Below are 25,172 nucleotides of genomic sequence, written 5' to 3'. Positions count from 1 at the left end.
GCCTATGCCAGGCGTTGGTGAGCGGGTGTCCCTGTTTGGCTGCGCCACTTGTAGGAATGACACGACACAGGGTTGCGATTCTGAGCATCAGTCTGCGAAGGCTAGTCTCTCTAGCCAGGCAGTGGCTCCTTTATTTAAGCACAGCATGCATACACAAGGACTGATGACCAAGGAAATAATGTTTATCTTTGCTGGCATCCAGTTAACCAGTTACTGACCTGGACGGCTGGAAATGCACGTTGCCTTGTTAAGCATTTACGAGGAAAGGGGAGCAGAGTGCCCTTTCGATCAGGGTAGGCTTTCCTATCCGCTGACCTAAGGACCCACAGGAGGGGAGGATTACAATAGGAGGGGGAGGAAGCCCTAGTAAGTAGATTTCAAAGAGAGACAGAAAGAAGGCATGGGTTGGAAAAATGAAGAGAGGAGGAAGACAAGGTGACATTAATATTTTCTCTGATCCTGGAGTCTGATTAGTGGCCATCTCAACTACAAAAGTGTGGTGTTGTAGGAAGGCTTTCCAGATGAAAAGTAACCTAAAATGGAGGAGCTTTGGGGGCTTGTGGGCAGCCCAGTTTTTGTGGGCTCTCCTGTGTTTTTCAAAGGAGCTGTAAGTGATGTCCAGAGGGTCTCACAGCTTAAGGCACATGAGACCGCAGTTTCCTCATTTAAAAAAATCAGAAAAGGGACGAATCGTGCTATCGGATGAGACCAGACTTTCCGTGAATGTTTGAAGAAGGGATTTGTATGGCTCATAGGCATATTCATAAAAGTACAGGGAGCCCAGCATTGGTCAATGAATCCAAGCAGGGGCTGACAGGTTAAATCTCCTCATTCCTTTCCTGTCTGGTGCCAATCTAGGGTAACCTTTTACAGACGGCTGAAGGTGTTTGGCATGTCTGTTTTGGCCCTATTTAGCATAAGTTGTAGCAGTGGAGTATGTTTTATGCCATCATATTGAACTGAAGGATATAACTTTGCATTTTTCCCAGTCAAGTGGTCATTGTAGCACTTTTGCCAACAAGGACAACCTTCCCAACTTGCACTAAGCTAGCTTTATGCATCTGTAGTTGGTCTAGAAGGAATCCAAATTGGACAGGTGAGATTTCTTACCTTCATAGTTCTGAAACACTTCCAATGACAGGTCAGAGGCTGATATTTTTTAATGAACCCGCATACCCCAAGATGTGAGGCTTCTCAGCTCGCACACCAGCTCTGCCCAGTTAATTCAGTAGGGCCCATTAATGTTGCTCCGTAAATCAGCATTAAGATAATAGTCACTTCTATTTCAATCCTTTTCCTGATAATCCCTAAAAAAGAATTTGCCTTTTCCATCACTGCTGCCCGGTGATTCCTTTTTTTTTCCTTTTTTGAATGTAAAAATATGTAAATGCAAACGTACAACAATTTACATTAGTTTTACTATTTATTTAGAAAATTTACATGCTACCTGTCCAGAGACGTACTCAGGGTGACTCACAAAATAAAAACAAGTACAATAAAATCATTTTAAAAACCCATTAAAAGGTGGAATGCTCTGTTAAGAGAACTATTTTGGCCCCTTAGGCAAGCATGGAGAAGAGTCTGTGGGAAACTCTGAGGCAGGGAAATCCACTTCAGGCTCATTCTTTTATTTGCCAAAGAACAGTACTGTAAAGATAAAGAATAGATTCAAGGATCCCCAACTTTTTTGAGCTTAAGAGCACCTTTGGAATTCTCACACTGTGTGGTGGGCACAGTACCAAATTGACTGCCACAAATGGGCTACTGCAGGAGGCAGATCCAGCCACAAAATGGCTACCACAGCTTACCTTCAGGTACACAGTGAAGATCCTTGTACTGTGGTGGCCACTGCTGTCAGAGCAACATTTTTAAATATTTGCACAAAGATTTGCTGGACCAAAAAAACCACCTTACACATACCACTTTTTAAAAACACTTGGCAGACACCAGGAAAAGTGTCAAGCACCATGGTGGGGGACGCCTGGACTAAATTCTACTAACCGTTTTCCTGCTGTGTCCCCTTTCATTGGGAGCTACATTGTCTTTGGTCCCTCACCTTCATCCTGGCCAAGTGCTTTCCTTCTGAGGAAAATGATGTGGTGCAATCAATCCTAAGCACTTCTATTCAGAATCAATCCTCTCTGAATTTGATAGTGCTCACTCCCAAGTAAATGTGTTTTGGATTATATACTAGACTTGGCAGATGCCAGGGCCAGAAAAAGCCAGACTCTTGTGTGGTTTGTCTAGAGGAAGGAAGCATCAAAACGTGTATATGTTCAAGCAAAACTTGCCCTGTGGGTCAGAGGTGGCTTGTAAGGGTTTGGTTTTAAACTTATCAGGAAAGTCTAGAATAAGGGGAGATTCTGACCTGGTATGTGGAAAGAGAGGTCATGGGTAGACATGGGCACGAACCCAAAAAATTTAACGAAGCAGCGGTTCACGGTTCAGTGCCGACAACGATCCCGAGATCGTGAACCACAGCGAACAGTTTCCATTGCCGAACTGGTTCATGGTTCGTTGGGCGTGGAACGGCCCCCATGGCACTTACATATTCCCGGGGAGTCTTTTGCAGGCTCTCCTACAGCCATCACCCAAGTTTGGACAAGATTGCAAAAGGGGTCTTGGAGTTATACCCTCTCCAGTCCAAGGCCCCCAGGAAACTCCCACAAAAATCCAAGCTCAATTATACTCTCAGTCTCTCTCTCCAAAGGCTAGCAAGTGGCAAGCAAGAGCTGTCCCACTCCACTGCTCACTGAAAGTGAAACCCAGCCTGGGAGCCCACGGCTATTTATAAGCACAGGTCCCATTGAGCAACACAGGAAGTCTGTGTTTGGCCGTCAGAGCTGCCTATCAGGGTTTGCAGGGATGAGATTGGAGTGCCCATGGCTACAGGACACCCCTTTCCTCCTCCCTCCCCTGGGTGTCTTCTCCCAACTTGTAACTGCTTTGCAGCTCCGTGGTTGGAAGGAAGATCTGCCGATCAAGGTAAGCTGGGCTTCCATTCGGGTTTCCAGGGCGACAAAAGGAGTGCAGACAGAGTTCAGGCATTCCCCCGGCTCCGTTTCCAGGGGAATTGATTGCTGGCACCTGACTCTTGCTTCCCAAACCGCGTTCGAACGCACCGAACCGGGCCTCTTCTGAACGCTGGTTCGTTGGACGTGGACAATCACGAGCCGCCGGATCACGATCGCACGATCGCCATTTTCGTGGGTTTTTGAAGTTCGTAATGCGGTTCGTGCCCATCTCTAGTCATGGGACTGAGAATGACAGTGAACTGACTGGAAATAAAACACAGTTTGCTTATTTGAATGCTCAAGGCAAAGTTTTTAGACAAGGGGAGGACAGTTCAAAGAATCAACTTAAAAGAAGAAGGATGGAAAGTGAAGTGTGTTAAAAAAGGGGAAGTCTTGTACTAGCTGGGGTGTTTTGGTCTATACTTCCAGCTGCCTCACTGTCTTTCTCCCTGGCAGTGCTCTGGAAATCAGCCTTTGGCCTAAGGAGCCATTTCTCCAGCAAGTGGCTGCTGGTTGCAAATGGGAAATAGGCAGTGGTGGACTGGACACAGGCGACATGTCACCTTTATTCTATTTTCTTACAATATTTATATACTGCCTTCCAACCTTAACAGTTTACCAAGTGCTTTACAGTAAAAACAAGTTTTAAAAGAGATAGTTAACAGTGAAATCCTAAGCAGAGTTATTCCAGTCTAAACCATTTGATTTCAGTGGGCTTAGACTGGAGTAACTCTGCTTAGGATTTCACTGTTTGTGTGCGCATGCGTGTGCACCTGTTATGTACTATCAAGTCACTTCTGACATGGCAGTCTTATGAATAAACAGCCTCCAAAATGTCTTATCATTAACATCCTGTCTCCAATTTTGCAACCTGGAGGCCATGGGTTCCTTTATTGAGTCAAGCCATCACATTTTTGGTCTACCTCTTTTCCTAGTGCCTTGTCTTTTCCAATGAGTCTTGTCTTCACAGTTTAGCCTTCGTTTAGTCATTTTAGCTTCCAGGGAGAATTCAGGCTTGATTTAATCTAGAACCCACTTACTTGTCTTTTTGGCATCCATGGTATCTTTAAGAAATCAGCTTCTGTTTCTTTACAATATCAACATCTATTTGAACAAGAGTTATTAATTTTATCTAATTTCTTTGGCTTAAGATGCCATTTATGGATTGTCTTGAATAGATTCTCCTTAAACCAGGGACAAATTGAAAAAGATGAGCCATAAGAAAGAATATAATGCCATGTTTGAGCAGAGATCTCAAAGTCAAGAACATTGTTCTAGCTAGACTGAAATGTATTAATAATCTGTCCTAAAATCAAGAGACATAATATTTGCCACCTTCGATCAAGATTTCTTCAAATTCAGAACAATTTCTTAATCCTGAAACTCTCAAGATTTCATTAAGTAGATAGCTCTTTATAGCTGTAAATATTTAAAAACATTTATCTGGCCATTACTATTTCTTAACACTGTTATAATAACAACAGTGGTATAATAACACTGGTTTAAGAATAACAATAACAACACTGGTGTAATAACAACAAAAACAAATGTAAGCTATTTAGTTCTGATGTATCAAAAGCCTTTTCAGCATCCAGTGACAGAATTATAGTCAGTGTTTGTTTAGCTTTGACATATTTGTTTTTTTTTTAATTTTATTGGTGAGTATACTTTTCAAATTCAATACATTCATTCCCTCAATATCTAATTAACCCTATCCCCCACCCTTTTCCTCCCCTCTCTCTATTGACTTCCAACAGCTTTCCAACCCTTAACCCCTCTTATTACTTAATAAATCCCTTACTCTAAGCACATTCTAATTCCCCCCCCCCAGGTATTCTATCATATATATCAAATATCCTATCAATATAATATACTTCTATCAATTATGCTATCAGATATTCTATCAGTATAATATACATCTATCAGTTATACTATCAATATAGTATAGATCTTATACCCCTCAATATAGCAGACCAGTATAATATAGTATAATATATAACAAAAGTCTTAATTTAAACATACTCTATTTCTTTTAAACCTATATTCTATCAAATATACTATCGTCATTATAATATGTATTAAAACCCCTACTGTGTGCCCTGCCACCAATGTGGCACAGCATACAACACCGTACTACACATTCATTATATAATATACAATCTGATCCACTAGCATTATAGTATATATAGTATACCCCATCAGTATATTTATTTAACTATTTCCTTATTCATATACTCTAAAAAAGATATTACTTATCCTAACCTCCCTATCTTATTCTTTACAAAATCAGTTCTAAATTTCACCCCTTTTCTACTATAGCTTTGACATATTTGATTGTGTTTAACAGTTTCCATTTATTGCTTGGCAAATATTGCTTTGGTAAAAATGCTGTCTGGAGAGATCCTTTTAATATGGTTCCCGATCTGCTTTGGTTTTCACTATGCTGAATTGTTTGGTGTCATCCGCAGAACTGGGTAACTTCTGCTCACCACTGATCCTAGGTCATCAATGAACTAATTGCATTGATACTTGAATCCCTGGATGACCCCACTGCTTGCTTGCTTGCTTGCTTGCTTGCTTGCTTGCTTACTTCCTTCCATTGTGAGAATTGTCCATTTATAATACTTCCTGTTGTTTAACTTATGAGAGAGCCCAACTCTTTATGCCATAACTGCTCAGTTTACTCTTTCACAAAGTGTTTTTGGAAGTCCAACCTTATTAACAACATTTGATTCATATACCGTCCTTCAAGACAACTTGACACCCACTCAGAGCGATTTACAGAGTATGTTATTATTATAACTGTCTACCAACTCTCTTTTATATTAGTGAAGCAACACTTCCCTTTGCAGAAGCTGTGCTGATTCCTTCTCAAGTAGAACTTAGTCTTATACAGGCTTAATAACAGATCTTTATGATTTCCAGCAATTTACTCAGAACAGATGTTTGACTGACTGGTGTGTAATTTCTTGGATCTCTCCCAGGTATCTTATATAAAACAGCAATATGTTTGCCACTTTTCAGTCTTCTGGAAGGGAGGCTGGTTGTACTGAAAAAATGTATATTATTGTTAGGAAATAAACAATTTCATATTTGAGTTCTTCAAGAACCCTTGAGAATATATCATCAGGACTTGGTGACTTACTCATTCAGCCCTAAGCCATTGACTCCTGAACTTCTGTTTAACTGAGTTCTTCAGTTCCCTCTCTGGAAATAAAGGTTCCAAGGTAGGTAACCCTTGCACATCTTCTGCAGTGAAGGCCACTGAAAACAATTTGTTTCAGCTTCTTTATAATCTCCCTAACATATTTCAGCAGACATGTCACTATTTTGTTGTCAGATGGCCCAGTGTCCTCCATGACTGGTATCTGGGGGTAGGCCCAGTACTGCACTTCCCAGATATCCCAGATGGTGAGCAGGAGAGGGCACCAGCCAGCAGAATCCTTCTTTCCGCATCCAAGCAAGGAAAGTAGGTGTATGGGGTATGTGGAGTCGAACCGGCCCCAGTAGAGGTTCAGGACCAGACAGAGCCAAGCCAAATGAAGGAGAGAGATCTGCCTGCTGGGAGCAGCCTAGTGGCAGTGACGCTGCAGCAGAGAGACTTCCAGGGGTAGAGCAGCCAGTAAGGGGTCAGGGTAGCGGGCTCAGCTGTACCCAATTGATGTCAGCCTTCCCTCTACCTCCTGCAGGCATGTCCTCAAAGGACATGAAGGGACATGAGGAGGTGGGCACAGTTGAAGGGTCCTTCCTCATAAATGTAAAGACACAGGCCAAGGAAGACAAGGCCCAGCTCTTTCCAAACCTAATCAGCGACAGGAGTGGGAAGAGGGGAGGAAGGCAAGGGTGAGCAGAACCCCTTTCCTTCTAAGGCCTGTCAAGACCTCCTGTGAGTGAGGAGGGTGCATCATTCCCTACTTCGTTCCCTGCTGAACCCCAGGGACTCCTCAGATATCACAGCTGTTGAGATATTATTGTTTTAATGTTTTTAACAATATGCTTTTCAAAAACCTCCTTTCATTTGCCTTACTGTCAACTTATGTACTTTGGCCAGAGCCCATGTGCCTTCTTGTTCTCATTTTGGTAACTTTCAAGTGGGTCACCATGTTGTTCAGTAAAATAGTAAGATCTGAGTTTGGTAGCACCTTGAAGACCAACAAGATTTTCAGGGCATAAGCTTTTGAGAGTCAAAGCTGCCTTTATCAGATGAAGGGAACTTTGACTCTGGAAAGCTTCTACCCTGAAACTCTTGTTGGTCTTCAAGGTGCTCCAAACTCAAATCTTGCTGTTTGTTTTGGCAAGACTCCTACTTTTTAAATCGAATCTTGCCCTCTTATTGCTTTCTTGACTTTCAGCACAATCCTAAGAAGAGTTACTCCAGTCTGAGTCCATTGAAATCAATTGGTTTAGACTGGAGTAACTCTGCTCAGGATTGCACTGTTAGTCTATTAACCATGCTAGCATCCTCTTTGTTTTGATGGCACCTTTCTTAAAATGGTTAGGGATGGTGAGAACTTTGCAAGGAACATACCATTTTTGACAGCCTGTTTCACTCATGTGGCAAGCTTCAGGACCCCTTACCTCACTGCCATCTGATGCAAGTGAACAACTTTTCAACTGCACAGTAGCTGTGGTGGTAGAGTTGTATTTCCTTGTTCCTTTCACCAGATGAAATTGATTTTCCCCAGGGTCATGGATGGTTGGGTCAGTTAATTAAATGACACCAGGAAGGAGCGACAACTTTCATAATACTGTGCAAAAACACATATATACACAAAATAATGTCAATAAAAGTGACTTAGATAAACACCAAATGGTAAGTCTTTTTTAAAAATTAAAATAACTGGTTTGCTTACTCTTATTTCAACTCTTGGCTGGTTTCGACGAATGCCCTCTCATTAAAAGAGGTTTCCTCATTTGGAATTTGGGGGAAGCTTTCTATTTACATAAATGCTGACTGTTATAGCACTGTGATCACTGTTCCCAACTGGTTCAGCAATGCTTCCATATCCCACCAGGTCCTGAGAAACAAGTCCTGGGTCACCTCATCTCTAGATGATTCCATGACAAAATGTTCCAAGGCAGTTATTTCTGGTATCATGGGGAAAAAGTGATTTTGCCATGTCCTAAATTAACGTTTATCTGTAAGCATGGATGAACTCATCATTACATTTTCTGCTTTGATCTCATTTGTTTCCCCATCGACTTTGGTTGCTTCTCTTTTTTCTCTGTTTGCTTTGATCACAAGGAACTTTGGGAGGGGCTGTGGTTCAGTGGTAGAGCATCTTCTTGCCATGCAGGAATTTCCAGGTTAAAAGGATCAGGGTGTAGATGATGTGAAAGAGCTTGCTCTGCCTGAGACCCTGGAGTGCCACTGCTAGTCTGAGTAGATAATACTGACCTTGATGGTCTTTCCTTACTTGGACAACATTCTCATCTAGTTGCTCAGGTACATGGCTGGCTGATACACATTAAAATATCTGTTTTAAGAGAGGATAAGTTTGTATCTATATAGTAGTGACACTTTTTTGGTATAAGCTCCAGGCAAGATGATTAGAAAAATGGGACTTATAGTACAAAAGGAATGCTCCCGAGGCTTTTCATTTCCACCAAGTTCTGCTTAGATTTTTTTTAATTAGCTGAGGCTAATTTAAACCTTGTACAATGTGAAAGATGGGAACTGTGTGAAAGTGATCTCATATCCAATGCAAGGGAATTATCTTAAAGGTGTCATTTTGTTGCTTGTTCTTTCTTCCTCCTGTTCTCGAGCACCCTGTGCAAGTACTGTTAGCCCTTCCAAAGACTGTGAATTTACCCGGCATTAAAAACAAATCATATGTTCTCTGCCAGCCTGTAACTTCTTGTATACCAATAAAACTGAATCCAGTTTCATATAAATTATGCAGTGTTTGTGGAGAGGATCGTCAACATGAGGCTTGCAACTAGAGATGGGCACGAAATGGGGAAAAACTGAAATGAGCGTTTTGTGTTTCATCGCATTCCATGAATCACGAACTTTCACAAATATGTCCCATTTCGCAAAACGATTCATTAGTTTCGTGATTCATCAGAACCCAGGGAACTTCAATGGCCCCCTTCATACCCAGAGATACCAAACTTGCAGAGAGACTTCAGTAAGCTCTCCTCCACCCATCCTTACCCAACAAGCCGGCAAGAACAAATGCTCTGAATAAGAATATAAGCAAAGAAAATTAAAGGAAAAAAGTAGGCTTCAGTCAAGCTAGGCCCCAGAGCCAGGCAATGCCCTGAGACTGGGGTTGGTTGAGGTGGAGGGGAAAAAGCACCCTCACCCAACGACCTTCCTAGCAAGGCCAAGAACTGAAAATAAGAAAGAGGCTTTTCAGCCTCTTTTAAAGTAGCAGCAAATCCAGCCCAAAGCTCCCAATTCCACTCTCTCACTCTAAATCCCAGCAACAGGTCCTCCCTCTCCCTCTGTCTACTGGAACTGAAAAGTATGAGGCAGAGAGCTGTGCCTTATATAAGAAATGCTCACATAGAGCAGAACAGGAGGTCTCTGGCTGGCAGACAGACCTGCCTAACAGGGTTTGGAGGGATGAGATTGGTGTTCCCATGGCTACAGAAGTCCCACCTCCTCAGTTGCCTAGGGGATTAACCCCCCTGCTTCTTGCTGTATAGGGCAGAATGGAAGCTCTCCAGTTGGCAGGGAGAGCTGCCTATCAAGGTTATGTGGGCTAAGATTGGGGTTTCCAATAGCAACAAAAGGTCTTCAGACATTCCGGGCCTAAGTTGTCTAGGGAATCAATGGATTGGCGCCAGCCTGTCTGGCATCATGAATCATTCACAAATCAAATGAATCAGCCCCAAAAGTCGTGAATTTTGTGAAAACCACAGCCCCACGAAGTATGTTTCACGAAACATGAATCAGCCTGATTCATCACGAAATATGATTTGTATTTCGATTTGTGCCCATGTCTACTTGCAACCCTCAACAATATATCACCAGTGCAGGTGAAATACACACACAAGTGGTTATAAAGCTGCAGTGACTCACCAAGTACAACAGGCAAGCTGGTTTTCAGTTGTGCTGCTGGATGATCCCTTGCATTAAAAACCTTCCTCCCCTCTCCTAGTGCAGTAGCTGTTCCCCTGTCTCTCTCTTAACTAAGCCCAGGTGGGCTGCAAAGAGCTCGAGGGAGCTGCGTTTAAGTTCTCTTGTGACTTAAGAGGCTGTTCCTATTTCATCTTTTGAGCATAAAACATACAATACATGAAGGTAAGAAGTGTGAATGAATTCAGTGCAGACAGCAATGATAATAATTTAACTGCTTCATCTTAAGAAAAAATTCAGGGATTTCAGATATCATTTTTGTCAAGGCCAGAGTACCACAAAACACTTCAGGCCCCAAAAGGCAGAGTTTGTCAGTGTGAATCATTGTTAGTCTACTTTATGGAAGATAACTGCCCTTTTGTACTGCTTATTCAATATCTTACTGGATCTAGTACGGGTATAATTTTTTTCTTGTTGGAGGGTATCTAAAACTATGTGATTAGCAGGCTATCTTAAAATGCTTTTCTATAAATGAACAATGTGAAGGTTTTTTAAAAAAATGATCTTTGTTTGGGGATAGCCTGAGATTAAATCTATATAATGTGATGTTCCACATTTCACAATGCCACTGGTCAAGTTTGTGTGTGCAGAAAATTCCTTTAGGAAATAATGACATAATGAATTTGTAATGAGCCCTCTCCTGTCAGATTTCATATTGTCCCCCTAAGAGTTGACTACCCTAACTCATGTGCATTACGAGTGTGTCCATCATATGTCACCCATGCTGGGATTAGCAAGTAACCAAATAAGAAATGTACGTGCTCCTCTCTGCATGCATGGCAGAAACTATTCTTTAGCGCAAGTTGTCCTGGCTTCTAAACCATGGCAGTGACTGTCACGCTTGTATCCTTAGCAGTCGGAGCAGTGCATTCCACGGCCCTTCTCAGGAACTCACCGGACGATCAAGCTTAGTGCTGTTAGACTAACAGTGGCAGGCTTAATTAACATTGTGTATTTTCTGAAAGTGTTTCAGCCTGCCTCATAGTGTATTATGGTGATGCTGCTACATTTTAGCATGGAGGCACGCTATTGTTTTCTTTCCTCAGAGATTGCCCCCCCCCACCCCAGGCAGCACCCTGGAGATGTTCGGAAGAGGGAGATATGTGATACTATATGTTACAGATCAGGGAGAAGGGGAGATGGATGGTGATGTTTCTGTTGGTGAACGGTGGTCACTCTGGAGCCAAAGAGCCAGCCATGGATGAGGTGGCAAGAAGAGGGATCCTTGTTTGGTGTGTTATGTCAAAGGGACCGTGACAAAAGGACATAACACACCAAGCAAATCCTTGTTTGGTATGTTATGTCAAAAGGGACCGTGCTTCAGTTTTGTTTAGGTTTGAAGAATATGGGCTCCGGATCAGTCTTAACTGTCTCTCTCTCTCTGTCTCTTATTTTTTTATTTTTTTGGTGAGTGAATGTAATGTAGCCATAAATCCTGAAAATGATGACCATCATCAGAAAAGCTGCCTGTAGCTGCCATTAGAAGCTGCTGAGCTAATGATGGGCTGGGCAGATAATCATAGGAAAGTTAATTGTAAGGTTTGATCTGGCATCTTGTCAGCAGAGATAAGTTGTCACGTTTTCCACTTGAGCTGAAACTAAATGATTGTAAAATAAGTTATGAGTGTCCTTGGGCCTGTCTGCCAGAATGATGGCTAAGAATACATTCCTGGCCCATCAGTCTCAAGAAGCCTCTTTGATATTTATGCGAAGGGAATGTTATTTTATTCCCCCTCTAGTCATGCTTGTCAGCTTCCCGAGTGAAAAGTGAAACGGCTGCTTTGACTCCTACTTCAAGTATCGGAGCTCAGAGACTCCCCAGATCGTTGTTGTTGTTGTTATTACTAGTGTTATATTTTTTTGTGGGTGTGCATTGAGCACGGATTCCTGATTGGGAAGAATGAATGGGAACCCTGAATGTACAGGATGGCTGCATAATGGCCCTTCCCAGCTTATTGGTTTCTGTGCTTTTGTCAAAGCTGCTTAGGCTGTGGAGTAATGAGGCAAATGCCTCTTTTTAATTTGGTATACCCTTTGTATTTCATAGTTGCTGTGGTGGTCATCTGTTTCTGAGTGTGGTAACCCATAACAAATAAAATTTGTTTTTTGTATTCCATCCAGAGTATGAAATTGCATGCAGTGGGTTGAGGAGGGGGCTTGTTTGCAGTTTGCAGGAGGTCCCTTTTCAGCTTGAGGAATACCTTGTCAAGGAAATTCAAGAACCAGAAATGGGAAAATGCTGCATGCAAACCTGGGTTCACTTAGATGGCTGACATTTTAAAGTCACCAATTACGAAATAATCTATATTAAGATTGAAAATGGAGAAACAATGACAGCTTAATTGTGTATCTTAGATTCAAATTTCTTTTTTCAGTTGGGGAGGAAAGCTGTCTTGGCTGTAGCATGTGTTGTACATCTCAAAGACTGTGGTCATTTTTTCAAGTAGACCCTGTGCAATACCGATTACATTTTGGTGCTAAGTGAACATGTAGTTATTGAGCAATTAAACTATCAAAAGTAGAAAATATCAGGTGCTTGTGCAGGCACACTTATGTTTCATTCCAATATCACAAAGAGTTCTGTGTTCAGTGGGAAAGTGGGATAATCACTTACTTTTGCTGATTCATAACTTAAGTATGGTTCAGTATCACTACACATGATTCTTAATGCAAAAACGTCGAAAGGTAATACAAGGGAAAGGTGTGAATGCCAGTGGCACTTTTATAGATACTGAATGTGCCCTATACCCAGGGCTTTTTTTCAGGGGGAACGCGGGGGAACGGAGTTCCAGAACCTCTTGAAAATAGTCACATGGCTGGTGGCCCCGCCCCCTGATCTCCAGACAGAGGGGAGTTGAGACTGCCCTCGGCGGCGTGGAGAGCAATCTAAACTCCCCTCTGTCTGGAGATCGGGGTGGGGCCACCAGCCATGTGACCATTTTCTCCGAGGGCAACCCACTGAGTTCCACCACCTCTTTTCCCAGAAAAAAAGCCCTGCCTATACCACATTTATCTCCTCTCTCTCTGTCTCTGGTCATTTAAAGGATTGGTTTGATGTGGTCTTCCACCTCTATATTTTGAGAATGAGCAGTGATGGTTTTCTTGCAACCAACCAGTCCATTTTCTGGCTTGTGTTCTGAGGGGAACTGCAAGCAAGGTGACTGTGGATGGTGGCTACTGTGTTTTTATTGGCTGGTCAATGTTATTTATGGTCCGCCTTTCTCACTGAGACTCAAGGCAGATTAGACAGTGTAAGCCAATATGATCAGTGGCTGGGGCATTCAATAAACTATCCATTCAGTTAATAATACCATAGAAATTTGAAAACAAGCAGAAATCCAACATGGTGCTGAAATAATGCTGGAACAAAACATGATCAAATTGACATGACATTAATGACACGGAGAAGCTACACTATGCAAAGGGAGCATAATTACAGCAAAAGACGATTCTCAGTAGTACAGTCCAGTTCCAGTCCCTTTCCCAGAAAATCTCTCTGAACAATTTTCTTACAGCACGATTCTATTACCTGCATAAAAAAGCCCTCCTGAGTAATTCAGTTTTGCATAGTTTGCAGAAAGCAAGGAGATTGGAAGCTTTCCTGACCTCTTCAGGCCTTCCCTTTGAAAGAGAGGGAAGCACTCTTCCCCTTGAAGGAAAGAGTCCCTGCCCCATTACTAGAAAACAGAGAGTGGTCTGCTTCCATGTTGCCTGATTGGGTGCAAGAAGACCTCAGCATCTGTTATTGGGAAAGGTCTTGTGAACCCCCTGTGGGGTACCCTTCGAAGCCCTGAAGCCCAGTTTGGAGAATGCTGTTTTAGAGCATATAGGTCCTGAAACAGACACATACATGAAGGTTCCTAGGCCTTTGTTAAGCATTGCAGGCCTAGCAAAGGTGAGTTGCAACTAACTAGGGAGAAGGAGGCACAAGTCCAAAATTAGGTTGGTTATACAGAAAACAAGTGTTTGGGACTTGGGTCCTACAGCATCTACTTGGGGGGAGGTGTGGAGATGCCTAAAGATAAAATAAAATAGCAGAAGAGATCCTGGAGTGCAATATCATTGGGAAGCAAACAAGATAAGCTTGAACTCATAGTGCAACTTAACTAGTATCACCCAGTTCAAATTACTTGTAGTGGAGTACATGGTTGTATACAGCAAGGCCTAAGCAGTGCTTTTTGTCAGGCCATAAACACGTAGCTTGCCTCATGTCTTATCTTCCTTTCTGTCCTGATTCACAGATACTGGCTTGGGAGATTCTGTGTGTTCCAGCCCAAGTATATCTAGTACCACGAGCCCTAAGCTGGACCCTCCTCCTTCCCCTCACGCTAACAGGAAAAAACATCGCAGGAAGAAAAGCACTAGCAATTTTAAACCTGACGGTATCTCAGGCACTGCTGAAGGTATCTATTTTACATTATCTTCAAATGCAAATGTACATGGTATTGACACCTCTCAAATGTCTCATGGCTGCTTAGGACTGGGGTATGTTTGTGTTCTGCAGCTAGCTTGCTGGTATGTCCTGGGATAGTTAAAAAAAAATCTTCCCTGTCATTTTGCAGAGCCCTGACAACTCCTTGAGAAGATGGACTTTCATCAGTTATCTGTAAAAATTCAGGCTCCCGCCCACTCTGTAAGCAAATCCCACAAAATTCATACCCGTATGCCGTTGAGGGCAGAGTTGTAACATTGGCACTGAATGCTTAGGCTTTTATTACAGAAGTACTGACATTTTCCCCTAAACTTGGACAATCAGATGCCACTTTTCTTTTTTATGCCACCACAGACCAGCTTTATTCTTAAATTAGTCAGCAGATTCATGGTTATTATTTTACCAGTTGTAGTGGTTCAGAAGATAGTTCATGCAACTTATCCCATCTCATGGGTGCTCTTCATTAAGGTACAGTTACCAGAACCAACCCTTCTCTCTTTGCTGGTGAAACTCAATGATAGTCGTGGATGAATTTTAAAGTGAGGGCTTAGTAGATGCGATCTTTGTAAAGGGTTTGGCAAATTATTTTGATGTTATTGGTGTTTTTAGTAGGACTTTATGTTCAAGATTCTCTCAAAATATATTTAGTTTAGAAACAGAAGTTTCTAAGGAGCAAATCCCACTGTAGTTGGTTATTTTTATTTATTTACAACATTTCTAGGCTGCTTATCTCCTGTGAAGACTCAAGGAGGCTAACAATAATATTTTGAAGAACTATGCAAGCTCATACCTACCAGAAAATACACAGTAAATTCACTAACCAAATACCCTTTTAAACTGTTCTGTCATAAACCAATTCCTGAGAAAAGTGACTGCCTTCGCAATACCGTCAGGAGGACCATTCCACAATGCCAAGGGCAAACACCAAGAAGCTCAAAACCGAGCAGTGGCAGATTTGATGAGCCTGCAAGAGAGGATGAACAAAAGGCCCCAAAGGATCAGAGTTGCTGTACTGGTTCATACTGGGAGAGACAGCCTTTCCAGTATGTGAGTCCCAGGCTGCGAAGGGCTTTAAACGGAAGAGTCCATACTTTGAGCTGAACTCGGAAACAAATAGGCAACCAGTATAATTCTTAGAGCTCTGACCTGGATGGCCTTGGTTAGTAATTGGATGGGAGACCTCCAGCAAAGACCAGGGTTGTAGAGGCAGGCAATGGCAAACTACCTCTGATGGTCTCTTGCCATGAAACCCCCCCTCCAGGAGTCGCCATAAGTCAGCTATGACTTGAGGGCACTCTCCACCACTGTAATTCTTAGAATGGGTTCAAATTGGTCAGCAATTTGCTTCAAATGGTAGTTGAAGTTTCTGGGTTGTCTTCCAGGATAGCCTTGTCTTACCCCAGGTTTACTATAACAAGATAGAGTCCAGCCTAGATAAGAGGCTTGTACTAGATAAAAGTGGAAATAAAGCAACTTTAGCCACTGCACCGATTTTTTTTTAAAGGAGCATGGTCCAGTAAAGCACACAAACTCTTAATTGCAGAGGAGTTAGCCGTGTTAGTCTGTAATAGCAAAATCAAAGAGTCCAGTAGCACCTTTAAGACTAACCAACTTTATTGTACCATAAGCTTTCGAGAACCACAGCTCTCTTCGTCAGATGCATGGAGGGCAAGAAGAAACTTATGCTACAAAAACTCTTAATTGATTCAGATAGTGATATAGCAACACCATGAATGGCTGGCAGCAAAACATCATGTAGGCCATCAGCCTTTCCAGCCAGCGTAACCTCCCTCTTGTCTGGATGCAGTTTCACTGACAAGACACTGGCCGCGAGCAGAGATGGCTGTTTCTAGAGGCTTGTTTGTGTACTTGGATAAGAACAGCATCTGATGGTGCTCTGCTCCAAAGCTTCAAATGATCTTCTTCAGTGGTCTTATATAGATATTAAAGGACATTGTGATAACACTGCAAAACACCACAAGATAAATTGCATATTAGAATCCAGGCCACCTTCTGTTCACTGTGAAAGGTTTAAATCCTTCAAGCTCGTACTTTAAGTGTTGCAGTGGAATTAAGCAAGCAACAGGGTCAAAGGCAGCCAAGAGATCCAGCAGAATTAAGAGCGACGCACTACCCCAGTCAGCCAGCAAATGGAGATCTTCCACCAGAGTAATTAAGCCAAAAAGGACCATCTGTCGCAGTGCCTGTCTCATTATCCCGTATAAAATATAATGCTTCAGAATGTATATTATGCCTTATGATATGCTTCTTCACTGCACTGAAGGCAGCATGCAACAATAAATTCAAGCACTAAAAAACCCCACTTCTTTACACACACACAATGAGAACACAGCATAAAATCCCTAAAATGTGATTAATGATTTTAAAAAAATAACAGCAGTAATACCTTAATTGCATTCAAGCAGTATCAGAATACAGTCAGGCCCCAGAAAGGCCCTGGGAAAGAAGGTTCAGGCGGTTAGCCATGTTGGTTTGCAGTAGAATGGTAAAATTTGAGTCCAGTAGTAGCTTAAAGACCAACAAAATTTCCAGGGTATAGGCATTCAAGAATCAGGCTCCCAGGGAAAGAAGAACAGCTAATTCAAAAGAGAGCCCACAGAAAAAAAAACTGCTCCACACTGTTTACGAAGCGCAACCGAGGGGCATCTGCACACCTCTTTCAACAAGCAGTTCTTCCCACAGAACAGAGCAGGAGCAATCCAAGAAGGTGTAAGGAGAGGACAGCTAAAAGGAGCACTGACCTAAGCCAGTGGACAAGCCTGTGCAAGGTCAAGTATGTGGTCGCAGGTCATGAAGAGCTTGAATGATGCCTGTGAAGAAATCAGCATCCAGTGCAGTTGTTCAAAACAGGTGTTCTACATCAACAGCGCTGGGCGACTACAAGATGACAAGTCACTGTATTTTGCACCAATTCAATTGTCTCCACTGTTTTCAAGGACAGCCCCACTTAAAACATGTTCCAGTTGTCTCGTCTGGAAGTTTCAGAAGCATGAATCAGTGTGGCTGAGTTGGCAGAATCCATGAGGAAAGAAAGTTTCTTAGTCAGATGTCAACAATACAACAACACTTCTCGAGCAGCAGAGTTGGACCCAGGAGAACTCCAGCCTCTTTCCTTTGATGTGACGGAAGACTTCATTTAACGTTGGCAAATCACCCCCCTGCAAAGCATCTGCCTTCTCAACTAAAATCTCTTTCATCTTATTTACTTAGAACGTTTTTATGTTGCCTCTCCAGCAACCTGCCTGAGGCCACTTACAAATTAAAAATAATGAAAACAAAACATTAAAAGAGAATAATTAAAACCTACCATTTTAAAAGCCCCTCCCAGCATAAAAATATAGATTGTAGATACAAACCACGGAGAGCTTAACATACCAGTTTCCAGGCTTAAAATAGTGTTAAAAACCAACCCCTTAATTAAAAGTCAGGGTGAACAGAAACATTTTGGCCTGGTACCTAAAAGAAGCAACTCTGGTGCCAGGCAGTCCTCAAGGGGAAGCACATTCCATACGGGAGGTGCCACTACTGAAAGAGCCCTGTCTTTGGTTGCTCTCCTGCCTCACCCCTGAATAGAGCAATAGAGAGTAGGGCAATAGAGAGTAGGGCTTGTAAGGCGATTCAGTTTCGTTTTCCCGGCCATGTTGGACGCTCCTCTCCGCAGGTCCGGGAGGAAACATCCGAGCAGCCTGACCGGGCGGTTGACCTGCGAGGGTTAACCCCCAGGACTCCCAGTGAGGGAGGCAGGGTCCGGAGCGCGGCGGGAAGAACCCCCTGAAAGCAATGCAGGGGGTAAATTGCCCGTTTGCTCCAACGGAGGCCGGCAGCCTTGCGCAGCACTTCGCGTGCTGCCGGGCCATGGAGAACGGCAATAAGCAGATTTAAGGTGAAAACCTGTAAGTAAGCGAATCCCTTCTGATTTCTAAGCATATGCGAAGGATTGGTGGGAGTTGAAGCTAAGAAGGCACAGATTTCTTCCCCTTCACGGAGTTTCGGAACTTAGTTGGCACCCCCCCCCTAAGATGGCGACGAAAAAGCAGAGCCCTGCGATGAGTAAATTGGTGATGGCGATGTTACAGGGGAAGGGGGAAACCCTGGAAGAGATGGTCAGATGAGCGGTCTTTGAAGCTATGCAGCCCTTTGTAGCGAAGCTAAATGAAATGGGGCAAAAGGTTGATTCAGTGGAAAGCGAAGTGAAAACCATTAAAGAAACAGCATCTGGAGCAGAGCAGTCTGCATGCGAAAACGCAGTACTCATGAAAGCAACAAGTAAAGAAGTGAAGCTCTTGGAGAATCAAATAATAGGATTACAAGTGGACCGTGCCCAAACGGTACTGCGTCTCCAGAATGTAAAAGAGGAGCAAAGTGAAAATCTAAAAGATTTGGTTCGGAACTTTTGGCATCATTCGCAAAGGCAACTAAAGAAGAGTTAAAAAGCGATATTTTGGAAGTCCGTCGGACATCTTCAAAATATGCAATGAAGCGTCAGCTGCCTCGTGAGATTATTATTGACTTTTCATCTAAGAAGACTCGGGACACCATCTTATATAATTCGTATAATGTGGACTTGGACTATCTGGGCAATAAGGTTAAGATATTGAAGGATGTTCCATTTTTGGCTCGTAAAAGAAGATTTAAGTATAAAAGACTTGCGGCTTTCCTGAGGAAATGTGATGTAAAATACAAATGGTTGTTTCCGGAAGGCATCTGGTTCAGATACAAGGATCAAACCTACAAGATAATATCGGAAGTACAGCTGAGAGACTTTTTGTTTAACCATCAGGAGTTTCAGCAAGAAGAAAGTCCAAAGTCTGAAGGGGAGAGTTGGGGGGAGGAGGGAACAAGCACAGCTATTGTAGCTGCGCAGAGAGAACTGAGACCGAGACGCGGGGGGGGGGGGGGGAGAAGACCTGATCCTGAACGTAGTCTGTATTTTATAAGATCTACCAATCTGATAGCATGTTAGAAAGTTAACTTTAAAGAAAAATTGCAGCATGAAGGGAATACAAGACATGTAGACGTAGTGTGTGTTTTCTGTTTATATGTTGCTCTTCCCTTTTCCCCAGTCCCCTTTTTTCCCTTTATATTTCTGTAGTTTTTTGTAGTTTTTATGTTAGAAATTAAAAATAATTTTTTTTTTAAAAAAAAAGAGAGAGAGTAGGTCTTGTAAGGCTACTGGTGGGCTGGAAAATATGGAAGGAGGCAGTCTTTCCGCTACCCTGCCCCCAAGCCATTTAGGGCTTCAGAGATAAGAACCAGCACTTTGAATTGTGCCTGGAAACAAGTATGCAGCCAGGGCAGATCTTTCAGCACTGGGGTGATACCGTCTCTGTACCCTCCACTACTAATAGCCTGTCTGCTGCATTTTGGATGAGCTGAAGTTTCTGGACAGTTTTCAAAGGCAGTTCCAAGTAAAGTGTGTTACAGTAATCTAGCCTAGATGAACTCAGAGCTTGGATCACTTTGGCCAGATCTCATTTTTCAAGAAATGGCCATGTCTGGCTTATCAACCAAAGCTGATAAAAGGTACAATGTGCCACAGAGGAGATCTCGGCCTCTAACTGTAGGCCTGGATCCAGCAGTTCCCCCAGACTATGGACTTGTTCTTCAGCAGAGTTCAACCTCCTCAAGGACAAGCAGACTCCTCAGTTCTTGAGCAGCTTTGTCATTAACCAGCAGCATCTCAGTCTTGTCTAGATTGAGCTTCTGTTTATTGTCCCTCGTTTATCCCATTACCATCTCCAGGTATTTGTTCAGGATTTCCACAGACCCATCTGACTTACGTAGCTGTTAAGGAGATTGCTGTTTGAGTCACGCAATATGTGTGCTGCTGTCTTTTAGAAATTGTATTGTTGTATTTATTGACATTTGTATCTAGATTTAAATTAATATGTTTATGTATTTTATATATGTTGTATTCTGCTCTGAGCCCGTTCGTGGGGAGAGCGAATTATTTTTGTTGATGATGATGATGATGATAATGATGATAGAAGTAGATCTGGGTGTCATCCATATATTGGTGGTACCTTACTCCAGATCCTTTAATCATCTCTCCCAGCAGTTACATGTTGATGTTAAACTGCATAGGAGACAAGATGGAACCCTGCAGGACCCCGCAGCATATGTGCCATGAGTCTGAGCAGCAGTCTCCCAGCACCAGCTTCTGGAATTGGCTGCTCAAATAAGAACGAAAGCACCAAATCGTGGTATCCCCCACTCTCAACTCAACCAGCCTCTCCAAAAGGATACCATGGTTGATGGTATCAAACACAGCAGAGGGGTCAATAGGGATGCACTCCCCCTGTCATTGTCCCAGAGAAGATTATCTGTCAAGCTATCAAGCTCTGTCTCAAACCCAGGCCTGAATCCAAATTGAAATGGGTCTGGATAATTTATCTCCTCCGAGACTGACTGAAGTTGCATAGCCACCATCCAGTCAAATACTTTCCCAAAAATAGAATCTTGTACAGGTCAGTGGGATCCAGGGACTCCTTCAGGAGAGTTGCATGACCACCTCTTTTATGGCAGTTGCAACTACACCCTCCCACGGAGCTGCACTTATTATCCCCTGGACCCATTCAGCCAGCCCAGCACAACAGCCACAGAGAGTTAAGGTTGAGTCTAGATCTGGTGGGCCACAGACTTGAAAGCACCTTGTTCACTTCATCAGGCCTCCCCCATTGCAAGTCATCCATAACTAGGACTCGACTGCATTCCAGTGGTCTCCTGAGATTGAACTGCACCAAGTATAAAATCTAAGGGCCAAACTACAAGTGATGAATGACACAAGTTGGACACTTGTCAGCTTCCCTCAACTTTCAATGGGAAATGTAGGCATTCTGGTCCTGCAGCTCCGACTGCTGTCCAGTGGACTTTTCAACTGTCACTTGTCCAACATTCCACCAAGCTGCCTACATTTCCCATCAAAACTTGAGGGAAGCTGACAAGTGTCCAACTAGTGTCAGGCGTCACTTGTAGTTTGGCCCTAAGTCACAGGGGATGTGAGTGATTTTATCTGCAAAATGCATTACATTAGAGCAGGCCTGTATGTTTTCCTGATCTACATTTCCAGGAGCCTGGGTTAAGAACCCCTTTACAACCCAGAAAAGCTCCCCTGGATGGCACTGCATGAATGCCATGGTGGTGGAGAAGTGAGCTTGCTTTGCCGCCATCAGTGCTACACAACAGAGGTGACAATGTGCTCTCTCCTGCGCTCAGTCACATTCACTTTGAGTTTTCTTCCCCTTCTGCTCCAACTGTCTACTCAACCGCTTCATTGTTCCAAGCTCCTCAGTAAACCCAAGATCATTCCGGGGTCTGCAGAAGGGTAGTGGGCACACCGGAACGGTCATGTCCGCAGGCCAGGTCACCTCCGAATTCCACAGATAGACCTGGGCTGGGACAAGAGTCCATCTTGTGTGAATTTGCTTACAGTTTGTTCTCTCTTACCTACTTATCTAAGCACTGGTGTAAGACAGAAATAGCTATGCCTGTGGATTTTGTAATATATAGGTGGCTGTCAAAACTCCAGATGATTTCATTTAACACTCACACGTAAATATTGTAGAGCATGGGCGGCAACACTTATCCTTGGGGAGCAGCACTGACACTTTAGTTTCCAAGATGTTGATTCAGCCTCCAATGTTGGGGTTAAATAAGCATTCCATCTGGATTTGTTGTTCTCTGTGACTGGTTGCTTTTATTCCCTCTGAGCAAAAGTATTTGGTGCACAGTTTGACTGTTGAGTTGAATTAATCCACATGTAAATATCCTGGAAAGTAATTTAGTGGAGTGTTGTTTTTTTAATGTTATTCTTTTAAAATTTAAAAGTAACCAAAACTGTACAACATTGTCTTGCCATGATAATAATCCATTAACTTCCGAACCAGGGAAGCTGACAATGTGCTTTGCTTCTCCCAATGTTGTGAACCGTCGAATGGCAAAAAACACTTCCCGCTGCAGTTCCGTTGACTGTTTCATTCTCTCTCTTTAAGATGACACAGTTGTGAGCTATCATGGTGCACTTCAGAAAGAGGAGGGCAGAAATTAATAAAATCGGAACTGAATTCATAGCGTGTCACTTTCAAGCAAGGCTCAGAGGTCACTAGTTAGGAAACCTTCGGCCGCAGTTGTGAGAGCCTGCCTGACATCAAAGGATAGCTCTTAAAAGACCATTATATTGATGCTGAGGAGCAGAAGACAAGGGAGGAGCAACTCGTCTATTGTTTTAACCCACTTCGCTGCAGACTAAACAGGTTGAAAGGTTCTCCTGGGTTTTCAACTCTTGCTAACTTTGGGGTCAGGCGTGACTGCAGGTTACGCCTTCCCTGTTGGAAGGGAAAGTGTCAAGGTGACCGACAGGAAAGTGGGTTCTTGGAAGGACAAGAACTGGGATGATTTATGTTGCACATACTGGCATAACAAGAAATCCTGACGTAAAAAGCTGTAAGCTAAAGACTAATTTGGTGATATTTTGGGAAATCCATGAGTGAGTGGCTCATTTGTGTTGCATTAGATAGAGAGCGCTTACTGATACTGCAAGAAAGCAAAGCAGAACAATTGCCAAGGCAGAGCTGATGATTGTACTGTAAGTTGGAAGGAACTGAGTGTTAAAGGTATTGCTGAGGAACTTGTGCCTTTTTTTGTTTTTGTTTTTTCTGTTTTCTTATGCTGATTGCATCAGAGGTTGTAGAATATAACCTCTGAATATACTAACAGTGAATATACTATATGCTGAATATATTAACAGTGGAAAGGAGCAACAAGAATATCACAAAGGTATATGGGCCATCACAGCTGCCATCACAGACCTAAGATTTGAGAACTATTGATGGGGAAAGTAGGAAAAGATTAGCATGTATACAATTGTTACAGTCCCAGGAGAGACTGTGTGCACTTGCTTATGTATAAGAGGACAATTCCCCACAGTTCTGTCTCCCCTTGGCTATATCTCCTTTGGTCCTGCCACCACCAAACTGATTTTCAGGCTTCTCTTTCACCAGCAATGTGGGCTTTGGTGAGCCTCTGAGGACATGCAGAGTGCCAGGCATGAACGAGTGTCTGGGCACATAGGGAGGAAACCTTTCGACCCAGGCTTCATCTTAAAACATAGAAAGATCTTTATTGTACTACACTGTGTCAGGTTCTGCAATGGGCGCCACTATGCCAGGCGTTGGCACACCTGACCTCGATTCTGGGAGGCTGTCAGGGACAGTGCAGGTTCTCGCCATACAGACCATCTAGTCCAACTCCCTATCCAGCACTTCAAACTAAGTCTGCACTCGGTAGCCAATGTGAATTACTTAGCATAAGTGAAATATGTACTCTGTGGGTCACCTCAGAAGGAATGTGGAACTATGGCTTATTTTTACTTCAGCTCAGTGACATTTGGTGATTCAGGAGCCGCTTGTGGACACTGTTGCCCGGTGTAGCACTCGCCTCATGTTCCAGGAAAGTGAGCAAGGCCACTCTCCATAGAGCATCTGGTTGGCATTTGGTTTCCACCTCAAAACAACCACCTGGAGGACATAGGAGCTGCAGGCCTCGTACCTGGGATGGAAGTAGAGGACAGGCCTCTCCAGCCACCCCCACCTTTGTCCACAGCTCTCATACCAGTACCAGTACCAGGGCAGCTGCCAGGAGGAGAGAGAGGTGGTCATAGAGAGGCGGCCATAGAGAAGCAAGAGTAGCACCACCACCACAAATGCAGCAGCCACCTGGGGAAAAAAAACACACTGGCCATACTGGGGTGGCGGGGGGGGGTGGTTCTTCTCCCCTTTCGCCATGGCCAGCTTGCTCCCTTCCAGGCACCTTGGCAGTCTCGCTCTCTCGCTGGAGCTACTGGCTTTCCTGCTGATGAGAAAGTGAGAAGACAGAGAGGGAAGCCCTTCCCCTCACTCCAGTACACAAGGGTTAGCAGAAGTTCAGCAGTGGTGAGGAAAGATGCTCTGGCAATTTAAAAGGTTATACTTACATAGTTAGTAGTTACATTTTATGTGTGAGTTTGGGAGGCGCAAGGCAGTCATGTGGCTCTTTTGGTTGGTGGCAGTTGCAAAAGTGAATCGAGTAGCACTGCTTTAGCTTGTTTGGGAAACCAGGATTCGGTTCACAGATAATCATTCTATCCCGATTTGTTTTAGCAAATCGATTGAAGCTTCTTCATCATTATCTTCAACCCCAGCTGCTGTCCCAGCCTGCACTGCATCACCAGCTGCAGGTCAAATCTTCTGCTCTCCAAGTTATTTATCATTGGCACTGTGAGGGCAGGGAAGCCAAAATCTCTCATCACAGAAAGCATCCCCTGGATGCAGAGGTGTCGCTTTTGGAGCACACCTGGTTTGGAGGAACAGCACAGCATGAGGGCCCTTGGGGCGGCAAAACTTCTTGGGCATGCCAGCGTTCCTGCATCGGTACGAAGAACATTAGCAAGGGGCCCATCTGCAAGATGAAGCGAAGAGTAAGAGCGGGTTCGATTCCGAGTGCCTCTTGCCAGCACCCTTTCTAGTGAGGGCAGTGTGGGAAAGCAGCAAGTCAGGATTCCTAGTTCAAGTGTCACACAAAACCATAGTTGAGGTATTGTGGTTAGCTAGTTTGGTGTAGTGGTTAAGAGCATGGGACTCTA

General features: G+C 43.3%; 1 protein-coding gene across 3 annotated transcripts in view; it reads left to right on the top strand.

The window, feature by feature from the left end:
* Positions 1 to 25,172, top strand: part of AGAP1 (ArfGAP with GTPase domain, ankyrin repeat and PH domain 1) — a 411,275-nt gene that overhangs the window by 267,834 nt on the left and 118,269 nt on the right. For all 3 annotated transcript variants that reach the window (XM_054974599.1, XM_054974592.1, XM_054974609.1), the window contains one exon: positions 14,343 to 14,504. In XM_054974599.1, coding sequence (XP_054830574.1) covers positions 14,343 to 14,504 — 162 coding nt within the window. The remainder of the gene's footprint in view (positions 1 to 14,342; positions 14,505 to 25,172) is intronic.

This window comes from Eublepharis macularius, chromosome 1 (assembly GCF_028583425.1).
Source record: "Eublepharis macularius isolate TG4126 chromosome 1, MPM_Emac_v1.0, whole genome shotgun sequence".
Taxonomy (NCBI): domain Eukaryota; kingdom Metazoa; phylum Chordata; class Lepidosauria; order Squamata; family Eublepharidae; genus Eublepharis; species Eublepharis macularius.
Note: the sequence above shows the minus strand (reverse complement) of the source record. Positions and strands in the feature narration are given on the sequence as shown.